The 13,852-nt window shown below is 41.5% G+C and overlaps 1 protein-coding gene across 2 annotated transcripts in view; it reads left to right on the forward strand.

The window, feature by feature from the left end:
• The window catches only part of LOC124615826 (retinoblastoma-like protein 1), a 173,145-nt gene that overhangs the window by 114,676 nt on the left and 44,617 nt on the right, over positions 1-13,852 (forward strand). For both annotated transcript variants that reach the window (XM_047143971.1, XM_047143970.1), the window contains exon 12: positions 4,558-4,746. In XM_047143971.1, the coding sequence (XP_046999927.1) occupies positions 4,558-4,746 (189 nt within the window). The remainder of the gene's footprint in view (positions 1-4,557; positions 4,747-13,852) is intronic.

Below are 13,852 nucleotides of genomic sequence, written 5' to 3' on the forward strand. Positions count from 1 at the left end.
AAAAGAAGTAAAGAATATGGTTCTGGAAAATGGTCGTATCACCATCGGAGAAGTTGCTGATGTCATTGGCATAACCTCTGGCTCATGCCAAGTAATTTTTCAGATTTTTTGGGAATGAAACCTTAGCAGCAAAGTTTGTTTGAGAAATGTTGAATTTCAACCAAAGACAATATCCCATAGACATCGCTAAGGAATTGCTGAATGAAGTTGACAGCGATCCAGAACTTCTAATCAAGGTTACAATAGGCGTTGAAACATAGGTATGTGGTTATTATATTGAAACCAGTGCGCGCTCATCCCAATGGAACCTGCCGAAGGACCAAGACTAAAAAAAAAATTCATCAATTTCAAACACGTGTGAAGGTTCTTGCTATAGGAAGAACAAACACAATTTGTGGAACAAAGTACTTTGTAGAGCATTACGTAAGATACAAGGTGTAGCATTGAGCACATGGACAGGATACCAGTAATACTGGTTATAGAGCAGGCCGAGCACACATTTGCGATTGCTTAAATAATACTGTTTCTTTGGTGGCTCACCAGAGTGCACCAGGGGATCGACTCAGGTGTCCTCTATAAACAGGCCTGTGAACTGTATGGACAAGTGATCTCAGAAATCGCGTGCATCATGATTGAAGGTAGATTGGGTCTTTCGCTGTTTACTTCAATTACAGTGGTATAGTGAATCATGAGTTCCTGCCTTACGATTGTATGGTCAACAAGGAATACTACCTGTAAGTTACATGCTGTGCGCACAAATCAGTCCGCAAAAAATGAACAAATTTGTGGCAAAACCACTTGTGGAAACTGCATCACAATAATGCTCCCGCTCACATGTCGATGCTTGTTTGTGATCTTTTGGCAAAAAACAAAACCGTTATGTGGCCTCGGCCATTGTATTCTCTGGACATGGCCTCCTGTGACTTTTATCTATTACCAAGTCTGAAGAGAACCATGAACTTGTTTGCCACCATTGGTGAGATAAAAACAGAACTGCTGAAGGATCTGAACACACAATAAAAAGTGAGTTCCAGAAGGGCTTCCAACAGTGGAAGAAGTGCTTACGAGTTTATTATATCAGAGGAGGATTACTTTGAAGGGGATAAAGTTGACGTGGATGAATAAATAAAGATTTTTTTAAGAAAAACAGAAATACGCCTTACTTTCTGACCACACTCCAAACAATCACTTTTGTAAATCGTATGGATTCAAAGTGATGGTAAGTCTTCAGTTCCTTTCAGGTTGTATAGTCACTCAGCCTTGACCATCCTACTGTTGTGCTTCCAATGAATAACCATGTAGTATGAATTTATTAAAATATTGTGAATTCGCTTTTCAAGGCTATTGCCACGTGAAAGTCACGAAATATTCTTGACTACCTTTTCAGTATGTCCTTTCTTCTCTTAGGATTTTGAAAACTGTGTAATATTGGTCCAAGTTAAACTTCTTCAGTTTCCTTCTATTACATTTTTCCAATTAATGAAGATTCACTTATCAACAAAGTTGCCGCATGAAAGGTGACACTAATTCTCAGGATTTATTATCCTTTTAACTGTAGTAAATTAATAATCCTCTATTATTATTGTTTCATTAGTTTAGTGAGCTATATTTGTTGACAGTGCCCCACCACCACTCCCGCACCCTCTACTTTTCCTGGCTTCCTTCCTTTCCCTTTCTTTTCCAATCAATTTGGAGTCATTATCGTATTGTCCGTTTCATCTTAGCACAGAACTTGTATTTCTGCTATTTGTTTAGTGTTTCATTTGTCCATTGTTGCATTTATGCCTTGCTGCTGGATAATTTCACTGTTGATGGGCACCTTATGAAAAAGAGCTCGCACGCCACAGTTTGCATGGTGTTCTTCCTTTTCTCTCTTTCTTATTCTTAAACTGTGTCTCGTAGTATTTGGGTGTGAGTGGAGTTTTGGTTTCCTTTGCAGCACACTTCTGTATTATAGTGTGATTAAAACTGCTTTGTACGTGACGGTTCACTGAGCAGCCACGCAGTGGTGCCAGCTGCCACTGTGTGTAGGCTTCTGCTAGCGCGGTACCATTGAAGTGCTGACACAACTTATGCAGGGTGGGGAAAAGAAGCACATGTACTGCTGCTTAGAGAGGGTTATTGTTACGTTTTTGTCTTGTGCCATGAATTTTGCAGCAGATCATAAAACTCAAAATAACAAAACAGTGAAACCCCCATCACCAAAAGGTACGAATTTTGTTGCAACATACTATCACTTGACGTGTTCTGCCTCTGACAAACTCGAAAATGCCGCCTATACCTGTGTCGCTGGAACTTTCAGGTGACTCGCTGGCAGCAATAATTATTTTCGGAAACAGTATTTTCCAATAAGTATTCATTCTTCCGTGCTTCCTGAATAACACATTTTGTTTGTGCTACAACATTGCTCCAGTTTTCCACAGTTACTTCAGAAATAGCGTCATGTAAAAGTCTTTCCACTTGTGAAAGTTTGAATTTCTTTTTTCACGTCCTGTGTACCCCTTAATTTGAGCCTATATGAGCTCTATAGTATTAAGGTGACAATTATAGGGTGGTAAAGTAATTACAGAATGTCCCTGAGTGTTGGCAACTTTGTCTACATGGTATGTAGGGTGCCGTGGCTTACATTGTGACTTAAGTTCTAATAGTTCCACTCTCTTCATTCTGTCATCGAATTTTATATTATTTTGTCGTGACCACTGTGTGATTTCTTCTTTTCTATGTATCGTTTGGTGCTTTGTCCTTTACAACAGTGTGGATGGTGCATTGTCAATAATAACCTATGGCGGTTTCTCTAAATTTGATAACAGCAAATTTTCAAACCATCGCATGGTGTCGTTCATTTCTTCATGAAAATTCGAGATTTTCTTTGACCTGAAAAACGCGTAAACAGCCAGAAACAAACCCATGGGCTGTACCTGCATGGACAACAATAATTCTGCTTCCTTTGTCAACAGGTACTGCCTTCCTTCTTGTGATCCATCAGACCCAACCTGGCTTCAGCATATGACCAAAATTCACCCATGTTTCATATTGCCACACTACATAATCGAAAGCAATGTCCTTTACATGCCGCAAAGATCAGCATCACTGTGCAGCAATATCCTGTTGGTCTGAGAGTAACTTACAACCAGAGACTTTTTCATAATTAAACTCCAGGTTTAATAATATTAACTGATGAGATGACTTACTGCCAACATAAAGGTCAACTTCTTTAAGTGTTAGTTGCCGTCTTAATAACGTTGTATGCAAATCATATCCTGTTCAAAGAATTAAGATTTGTCACACATTTCTTGACACATTGTTTTTTCCCCAGAGTTCCCAGACTTGCTAATTCTGAATTAAGATTTGATGGTCTGGAATGTATCTTCAATTTTTCATTTTGTTTCTTGCTTATATTTATAACGGTTTTTCTGCTTATTCTTAATGCCACCACAGTCCCCTGGACTACCTTATTTATGGAAATAAGAGGTCCTCCTTTCTCCCTTTGCATCTCAAAATATAGTCTCAGTTGCAGATGTATTCACGCGATTGTTTTTGCAGTGGTATTCTTTTTCCCACTTTCTTCAAAGATGATTTCGGACTGTGGATTCTAGGACAGCCCTGTTTTTATTTTAAATTTTAGGACATTTTGTATGGAAAAGCCACTGCAGTAATTCTTCACACACACACAATGGAAACAGACGAAAAGTAGACAGTAAGATAAAGTAAGTCACACATGACGCTCACAAGACCAGGTGTTAGCAGTTACTGAGTGCTAATGAGTAAGTAGTGGCACAGGGTGAAGGATGCTGAATCTCAGCATTGGATTGGCCTGCATTCTCTCAAGGTCACACACTCGGCTAGTTGTCAGGTACAAAGTAGTTTTAATTGCACTATAGGTGTGTCATTTATCACATTTGTCCGGAAGAACGAAGAACTCTTCCTTTCCGAGGAGCAGTAGGTTGCTGTGCAACCAACAGGGTCACCAGTGGCCCACCCGACATGAGGTGCAGACCCATGAACAGAAGGAGAAGTATCCCATTAATGTCACCTATCAGCTAGCACTTGCATCTCTGTAAATGTTTGAACTGAGTTGACAGTCTATAACCCAGTTAGGCATAGGACGCCAAGCTTTTTCATAGTTCTAAGCTTTGTTGGATTATGTTTTACCTTTATCATCTGAATATATAATTTTTTACTTCTCATTTTTGTGTTATCGTGATTTATTACAGGATCTGAAGAAGGCAGTAGCCAAAATATGCTATAATAAATAAAAATACATTAAACAATTTGGATGGTATTATTCTACAAATGTGTGCTAGAGTTATACTGTATGTAACAGTCCTATGTTTATTTTTATTTTATTTCTTGGTTTTTCTCTGCTTCCTGGTCAGCTTCTTAGTTTTCTCCACCATTTAAATGTGATTTTACATTCCAATTTATACTATGGCTTAGGCTTCTGGCAGAGTAGTCAAAAATTTAGTTACTGATGCTGCCATCTGTAATTATTTGTAAATGATTTTTATTAGAGAGCAAACTGAATCAGTAATTACTGTGACTTGATATTTATTTCAGACTCTGCACAGTCTCCAGTGTCATCTGTATCAGAAAGATTCCAGTCACCTGTCCCACCAAATAGTACAGCAAAAAAACGTTTATTTGTGGATGGATCAACAGTAAATACAGGTGTAATCCAACAGGCTAACATCAGACCTGGCCAGTCATTGCTGCAGTCATCAAAACCTGTAGCATTTAATATTCAAAGTAAGTCTGTAACTGTATAAGCATGGTGGAGGATGTGTCACTATTACTACTTCAGTACTGTTCAGTTTAGTCTATGTTTGGTGTGTTGACACAGGGAGGTGATTTTCTCTCAAAAACTTAAAATTCTCTGGGAAATGAATTTTACCTTGGAAAGTCAGAGACAACTGTTAATTAGCTGAAATGGGTGTAATTAATTATTTGGTTTGGAGACAATCAGTTGTTACTTTATATTTATTTCACTCCTTGCACAATTACTAGAAAATCTTTTATATATATTGTTTTCTTGTTTGTAGTTATAACTTATGAGTGATAGAGAAATACGAATGTACTAGAGGAAAGGGAAAGCATCTTGAGAATTTCAGTCACTAGACACGCAAATTGCGGGAATCTCCCTCAACTGATATATCAGTTAACATGTGCCCTGTGTGTATGTCACGTTTCTCTTTTACAGTAGAATCTCCCTTAACGGGCAATTCACATAGTGAGCAAAACAAATTGTAAAAGAATGACTAGCTTAAAGAACGATGTTCTGCATAATAAGTGACGATTTAATGTGACGTCGCCATCTGTTCGCACATGGCAGGGGAAACGTTCAACAATTTGAACACTTTTCATTGTCGGCAGCGCCATATGAACAGTGTCCTTAGCACGTACTGCACACTGGGTTTAACGCTCTTTTTGCTACCATCTTAGTGCATGCAGCTTGCGATCGTACGTTTTTCTATACTTGAGTTCACACTGTGCTTTTTGTATGCAGATTTTAATAACGTATGTAGAAATGTCCCTAAAGATAAAGCAGCGTGAAGACCAACCATAAGAGAAAGAAAATGACCTTACAAATGAAACAAAAACATGAATGTGGTGTGGGCATTGCTTAAATAGCACACACATACAATAATTTTACATCAACTATTAGCACCATCCTCAAGAACAAGGACAAGATGAAGGAAAATAGGTGCTTCAGAGGGAGTGACAAGGGTATCTAAGCAACAGTTATGTATTCTGGATGATGTCGAAAAGTTGGTCGTTATATGGATGAACGAAAAGCAATTGCAAGGCGACACTGTTACCAAGAACATCATTCGTAAGAAGGTGAGAATGATTTTCGCTGACCTTGTTAAGATGATGCCACGATCATCAGCAGTTGAGTAAGTGTTAAAGGGAAGCCGGTTGGGTTCAAGAAGTTTAAGAGAACCACCAGCATCCACAGCGTTGTGAGCCACAGCGGAGGAGTCATCTCCGACACAAAGGCAGCAGAGAACTTTATCAGTAACTTCAAGATGTTCATAGATTCTGAGAGTTATCTGAAGCAACAGGTTTTTAATCATGACTAGTCAGGTCTATTTTAGAAAAAGATGCCAAAGGGTACCTTCATAACAGCAGAGGAGAATGCGTTGCCCAGACGCAAGTCGATGAAAAACCGTTTCACACAGCTATTCTGTGCCAATGCAAGCAGCGATTTGAAAATTAATCTGCTGCTTGTTCACCATGTGAAAACTCCATGAGCCTTGAAAAAGTGTAAAGTCCGGAAGAACAGGTTAAATGTGATGTGGAGGTCCAACAACAAGGCTTCGGTGACACGTGATCTTTCTTGTGATTGGATCAATGAAGTGTTTGGTCCTTCAGTGAAAAAATATTTGTTTGAGATTTATCTGCCACTCCATGTCTTGATTGTTATGGACAATGCTCCTGCCCATTCTCCAGGCCTACAAAACCACCACCTTGAAGAATTTCAGTTCATCAGGATCCAGTTTTTGCCTCCCAACACCGCTCTGTTACTCCAGCCTATTGACCGGAGATTATTTCTAACTTTAAGAAGCTGTGCACTAAAGCACACTTCAAGGATTGCTTTGAGTTGACTGAAGCTACCAATCTCACTCTCGGAGAGCTTTGAAAATATCACTTCAACATTGTTGCCTGCGTCAAGATGATTGAAAAGGCGTGGGAAGGCGTTACCAAGAAAACTCTCACTTCTGCTTGGAAGAAGCTTTGGCTGGAGTGCATTGTTGAATGTGACTTTGAGGCATTTGAATCATTACCTGTGAGCCTATAGTCAATGAAATTGTCTTTGGCCAAGAGCATGGGACTAGAAGTGCATAACAGTGATATCAATGACTTTGTGGAAGATCACAGACAAGAGATTGACCACTGAAGAGCTTATGGAGTTGCAGTGTGTTTCGCCACAGGAAATTGTGGAGAGGAGTTCTTCAGAGGAGAAGGTGGTAAAAGCAAAGCAGCAAACTTTTGTCGCACTAAAAAAGAAATTATGAAAGCATGGAAATCACACTACAAATTTATTTGATGATAATACAGTGTTGCATTTGCACCAAGTATTGAAGCGTCAGCAGAAACAAATGACTATAGATAGCTTCCTAGTAAAAAGGAATTAGTTAGGTATTGTGAATATTAAAGTACATAGTACATCTAAAATCACACATCTGTATATGTGTGGATGGATATGTGTGTGTGCGCGATTGTATACCCGTCCTTTTTTCCCCCTAAGGTAAGTCTTTCCGCTCCCGGGATTGGAATGACTCCTTACCCTCTCCCTTAAAACCCACATCCTTTCGTCTTTCCCTCTCCTTCCCTCTTTCCTGATGAGGCAACAGTTTGTTGCAAAAGCTTGAATTTTGTGTGTATGTTTGTGTTTGTTTGTGTGTCTGTCGACCTGCCAGCACTTTCATTTGGTAAGTCACGTCATCTTTGTTTTTAGATATATTTTTCCTACGTGGAATGTTTCCCTCTATTATAATCATAAAGTACATAATACTATATGTATAATTTTCTTTGAATAAATGGCATGAATAAGATAAAACTTTTAGTAACTCTTCTGCATGGAATGCATTACCGTATTTTACCTTAATTTATACGGGATAGATTATATAGGATAGATTGTATAGAGTATTTCACATTCCGGGTAAGATTCTGGAACGGATTACCGCTATGTGAGGTTCGACTGTATACTGGGTGTGTTTAGTGATGGCTGTGTTGTTATCAAAGTGTTCAGTACTGTAAAATCCACGATGGAATAATGACAGTATTATGAAAAGGATAGTTGCTACTCACCATATAGTGCAGATACCGAGTCACAGACTATCAAACAAAGCATTTGGCTGAACAGTCTTCAGGTCTTCATCAGAATTGGACAAAACATGCGCGCGCGCGCGCACACACACACACACACACACACACACACACACAAAAGCAACCAGAGACTGTGATCATGGATGTGTGAGTAGCAACTACCCATTTCTTAACATTGTTCATTATTTATTTATTTATGTATTTATTTAAACTGGCAAGATTAGGGCCATCAGGCCCTCTCTTACATCTAACCAGGGATTCTACTTATTTTACATTCATACGTTTTAGTAGGAATGTTAAACTACACCTAGTACAAAAAGTGAAATAAACAATTACAAAGGCACACTTGGAAAAATACACTCCTGGAAATTGAAATAAGAACACCGTGAATTCATTGTCCCAGGAAGGGGAAACTTTATTGACACATTCCTGGGGTCAGATACATCACATGATCACACTGACAGAACCACAGGCACATAGACACAGGCAACAGAGCATGCACAATGTCGGCACTAGTACAGTGTATATCCACCTTTCGCAGCAATGCAGGCTGCTATTCTCCCATGGAGACGATCGTAGAGATGCTGGATGTAGTCCTGTGGAATGGCTTGCCATGCCATTTCCACCTGGCGCCTCAGTTGGACCAGCGTTTGTGCTGGACGTGCAGACCGCGTGAGACGACGCTTCATCCAGTCCCAAACATGCTCAATGGGGGACAGATCCGGAGATCTTGCTGGCCAGGGTAGTTGACTTACTCCTTCTAGAGCACGTTGGGTGGCACGGGATACATGCGGACGTGCATTGTCCTGTTGGAACAGCAAGTTCCCTTGCCGGTCTAGGAATGGTAGAACGATGGGTTCGATGACGGTTTGGATGTACCGTGCACTATTCAGTGTCCCCTCGACGATCACCAGTGGTGTACGGCCAGTGTAGGAGATCGCTCCCCACACCATGATGCCGGGTGTTGGCCCTGTGTGCCTCAGTCGTATGCAGTCCTGATTGTGGCGCTCACCTGCACGGCGCCAAACACGCATACGACCATCATTGGCACCAAGGCAGAAGCGACTCTCATCGCTGAAGACGACACGTCTCCATTCGTCCTTCCATTCAAGCCTGTCGCGACACCACTGGAGGCGGGCTGCACGATGTTGGGGCGTGAGCGGAAGACGGCCTAACGGTGTGCGGGACAATAGCCCAGCTTCATGGAGACGGTTGCGAATGGTCCTCGCCGATACCCCAGGAGCAACAGTGTCCCTAATTTGCTGGGAAGTGGCGGTGTGGTCCCCTATGGCACTGCGTAGGATCCTACGGTCTTGGCGTGCATCCGTGCGTCGCTGCGGTCCGGTCCCAGGTCGACGGGCACGTGCACTTTCCGCCGACCACTGGCGACAACATCGATGTCCTGTGGAGACCTCACGCCCCACGTGTTGAGCAATTCGGCGGTACGTCCACCCGGCCTCCCGCATGCCCACTATACGCCCTCGCTCAAAGTCCGTCAGCTGCACATACGGTTCACGTCCACGCTGTCGCGGCATGCTACCAGTGTTAAAGACTGCGATGGAGCTCCGTATGCCACGGCAAACTGGCTGACACTGACGGCGGCAGTGCACAAAGGCTGCGCAGCTAGCGCCATTCGACGGCCAACACCGCGGTTCCTGGTGTGTCCGCTGTGCCGTGCGTGTGATCATTGCTTGTACAGCCCACTCGCAGTGTCCGGAGCAAGTATGGTGGGTCTGACACACCGGTGTCATTGTGTTCTTTTTTCCATTTCCAGGAGTGTATATTCGCAGATCATAAGTACTGTTATAATTAGACATTATTGAAGAGACAGATTTTAGATAGGAGTGCTGGCAGCAGGGAGTATGAGGGAGACTCATGGTGAAGGGAGGAGAAGAATAGAGAGACATGATGAAACATAATTAAGGAAATATAAAGGAAAAGAAGATTGCGTGGCTAATAGAGATAGATGAAGAGGAAGGCATCTCAGGAGCAAGATAGGAGACGCTAGCTTTGCTATTTGACAAAGGAGAGGATTGGCCTTGTATTTTAATTTTGTGGAGAACGTTATGAGGATGATAGTAGGAAGTGCTTCAACTTCTTCCTCAAAGCAGCAGGAGATTGAATTTTGTGCAAGGTAAGGGGCAGTTTGTTCCAGAGACGGACAGCGGCAACTGAGAAGGAGTTTGCAAAAGTTTTTGTTTTGTGAGTGGGCACAGTTAGGATACCAAATAAGAGTGACCTTGTGTTTCGATTGTGGTGGCATGACAGGTGTTTAATCTCTGAAGCAAGAAACTGGGGTGCTTGCGCGCCGAGGAGTCGGTGAAGTAGACAGAGAGTGTGGTAGTCACGCAATTTGTCCGGCCGCAGCCACCCTAGCTGGGAGTATGAAGCACTAACATGATCATATTGGCGAATGTTGCAAATGTAACGCACACAGGCATTCATGGTTAGTTCTAGCCGTCTTTTGTTTTCACTACTCATGCCTTGTTGAATTACGTCACAATAGTGGAGGTTCGGTAGAACGAGTGCTTGCACGAGCTGGCATTTCAAGTCCTGTGGAAATATGTTCCGAAACTTTTTGAGTGCATAGAGACAAGCAGACGTCTTCCGGCACACTACGACTGTATTCTTGGCCCAGTTGAGATGCTCATCCAAAGTTACACCCATTGTTTTCTGATACGGTATTGGAGTACCGTCGAGCAGAATAGGAGGCAGCTGTTCGCGGAAATCTGAACTTATTAATTTCTGATTGGCTATTAAGATTACTTGCGTCTTTTTTGCATTTAGTTTAATCCCCAGGTTTTTCGCCCATGTCACTACTGAAGACAGATCATCATTCATCTGAGCGATTGCAGTGTTTATATCTTCACACAAAAAAAGTAGTTATATTAACTTAAGTATGTTGTTAAATTAACCTAATTATGTCATGTATTGGAAAATTCGACTCGTTCCACATCATTACGAAATATCGTATTCATGATCCATGGAACTAGTATTAATCTAATCTAATCTAATCTAATCAGGTCTGACGCTTAGGTAGAGTTGGAGGTCATCAGCATAGAAATGATATTTACAGAAGGACAGAAGCGACGAAATATCATTGACATACAAGAAAACAAAAGTGGTCCTAAGACCGATCCTTGTGGCACTCCTGAGGAAGTGTGTTTCCAGGAAGATTTTTCATTTACGCAGACAACACATTGCTGTCTGTCTTTAAAGTAGCTTTCAAACCATCTCATTGCACTATCTGAGAAATTAAGCTGTTGCATTTTTCTGAGCAATATGTCAAAGTTAACAGTGTCAAAAGCTTTACTGAAGTCCAGTAGCATCAATATTGTTGCCTTTTGGTTGTCGATGGCATATTTTCTTGCAGGTGTTCAGTGATTTGATCATGAACAATATATTCAAGTGCTTTGGTAACAGCAGGCAGTATGCTAATTGGTCGGTAATCACTAGGCAGTTGCGGGTTTTCGATCTTAGGGATGGGTCGAATTACCGTATTTACTCGAATCTAAGCCGCATTTTTTTTCCGGTTTTTGTAATCAAAAAAACTGCCTGCGGCTTAGAATCGAGTGCGAAGCAAGCGGAAGTTCTGAAAAATGTTTGTAGGTGCCGCCACAAGTAACTTCTGCCGTAGAATATCTGTAGCGCTACACAGGCATGCTTTGTAGGCACAAAGATAAATACTGTCGCCAAAACCTCTGCGTCAGTAAATAAATTTAAAAAAAAGGTGGAAGACGAGCTTCTTTTTCTCCACCCCGAGTTTCGACCACTGCATTTTCATACATTATCCAACGAAGTAAATACAAATTCCATATTGTTCATCTTCGAATGTAGCACAATTTCAATGTACTGCGAAAATCCGACTGACAAGACTGTTTGGGATGTTTGTCAATATGGCCAACTCTACGTTCTGAGCCCGCATCTCGTGGTCGTGCGGTAGCGTTCTCGCTTCCCACGCCCGGGTTCCCGGGTTCGATTCCCGGCGGGGTCGGGGATTTTCTCTGCCTCGTGATGGTTGGGTGTTGTGTGCTGTCCTTAGGTTAGTTAGGTTTAAGTAGTTCTAAGTTCTAGGGGACTGATGACCATAGATGTTAAGTCCCATAGTGCTCAGAGCCAGCCACGTTCTGAATTTTTTCGTATCTGTGAAAAGAGATGGTTGCTTATAGAAGCCTGATGAAATGTGAATCACATGCAGTATTCTCTTCACCATAAGTATAATACGATTATAAACATTTTGCCATGTATTCTTTTGTGTTTGCTGCTATCTCATTTAAATCCTGTCTGCCTAATAAATTATGAAACTAGAGTGGGACAACAGCAAACGCCAAAGAATATACGTATCGTGTCATGTTTATATTCGTATTATTCTTATGCCTAATAGTGATACCGTAAGAAATGAAGCACGGCAACTGACTAGATATTTGAATCTAAGATGGCTCTAATTTCTGTGCAGAATTTGATGTACTAAAGAAGCGGCCGCAAAGATTTTCAAACGCAGAAAAATTTTCGCCTAACTCTCGTTCAGAACATGTTCTATTATACGCAGTCTATTACTTGGGACTTGTTGATCATTATCAAGGAAAGCAGCAGTGTAAGTAACAACAAATAGCAGTCTCTTGCCATTGTTTCGCTAATGAGGCGATTCCTCTTTATTGTAAGCGGCGGCAGCGCGCACAAGAGCAAGCCTTGCTGCGAGCGGCGACAGGCCGTAAACACGCACTATCAGAATGCGACAAACAATGCATGACACAGTACAGTAATGCATCTTCAGCTTAGAGTGACGTAAACACTTATAAAAAAGAAAACGGCACTTATCAGATCAAAGTAAAATAAGCGATTGATTCAAACCAGACGAAGCACGTGAAAAAGGAAGGGTACCCATATAAATACGGACGGAGCGCCTGACGCATAGCAATGGCTACCTGGTAAAGCTTAACTGCTAAACTTACGACTCAAACCAAACTACTGTAGCTGTATCGTCATTCATTCGACCTAAATTGTGTCTCATATTACAATGGACCAACTTTGTTTCGATCTGGAGGTGCGGCCTAAAACTTTTCTCTCCCCTTGAATTTAGAGTCTCAAATTTCAGGTGGGTCTTAGATTTGGGAAAAGTTTTTTTTCCTTTATTTCGAGTCTCATTTATCAGGTGCGGCTTAGATTCGAGTGCGGCTTAGATTCGAGTAAATACGGTATGCTTCTTTTCCATGCAGTGGGGTATATTCCGTTCACGAGGGAAAAATTAAATATGTCAGTTAAGACAGGTACTAAGATATCGGCAACATTCTTGATCATGGTTATACTGATACTGTCATTGCCTATTGCCTCAGAAGAGATTCTCATTATTGCTTTTCTTGCCGTATTTATTATTACATGTTTCAGATGGAAGGTATCGTTGTTAGTTATCCTGTTTGGGGATTCTTGTGGATGGTAATTATCAGCCGTGTGGGTATTCAGAGGTGCAGAGAAGAATTCATTTAATTCGTTAGCTGAGACGTGGAAAGTAGTTCCCGATTTTGCCTTTCTGACCCCCAGGCTACGGAGATTCTTCCATAGAGTCGTGGGCGTCAGATCACTGCATACAAGGGAGCAGGCATGCCTGATTTTAGCATTGCGAATGCATTGTTTCACTCTGTTCCGTAGCTTTCTATATTCTTCGAAACGCTCGGGTTTTGGATCTGCCTTGAAATGCCTTGGGCAGCATCCCTATTATTCATCATTTGACGTAATTCAGCTGTCAGCCATGGAGCAGGAGATTTTCTTACACAGGTGCATACAGGTGCATGTTTGTCATAGTGGCCAGTGGGTTTATCACCAAGTTCATTAATTTTGCCGTCGATTGTAGGTTCTCTGATTATTTGATGCCATGAGATTTCTGAGCATTCGGCTGTTGGAGCGTCAAGGTCAATACGTTTCATTTTCCTACAAGTAATGTAACGCGATTTGATCCTTGGGGGCTGCACAGAGTAGGCCAGGAATAATACATCATGTGCTGAGAGGCCAGGGGCCAATGTTTGAC

The sequence above is a fragment of the Schistocerca americana genome, chromosome 5 (assembly GCF_021461395.2).
Source record: "Schistocerca americana isolate TAMUIC-IGC-003095 chromosome 5, iqSchAmer2.1, whole genome shotgun sequence".
Classification (NCBI taxonomy): Eukaryota; Metazoa; Arthropoda; class Insecta; order Orthoptera; family Acrididae; genus Schistocerca; species Schistocerca americana.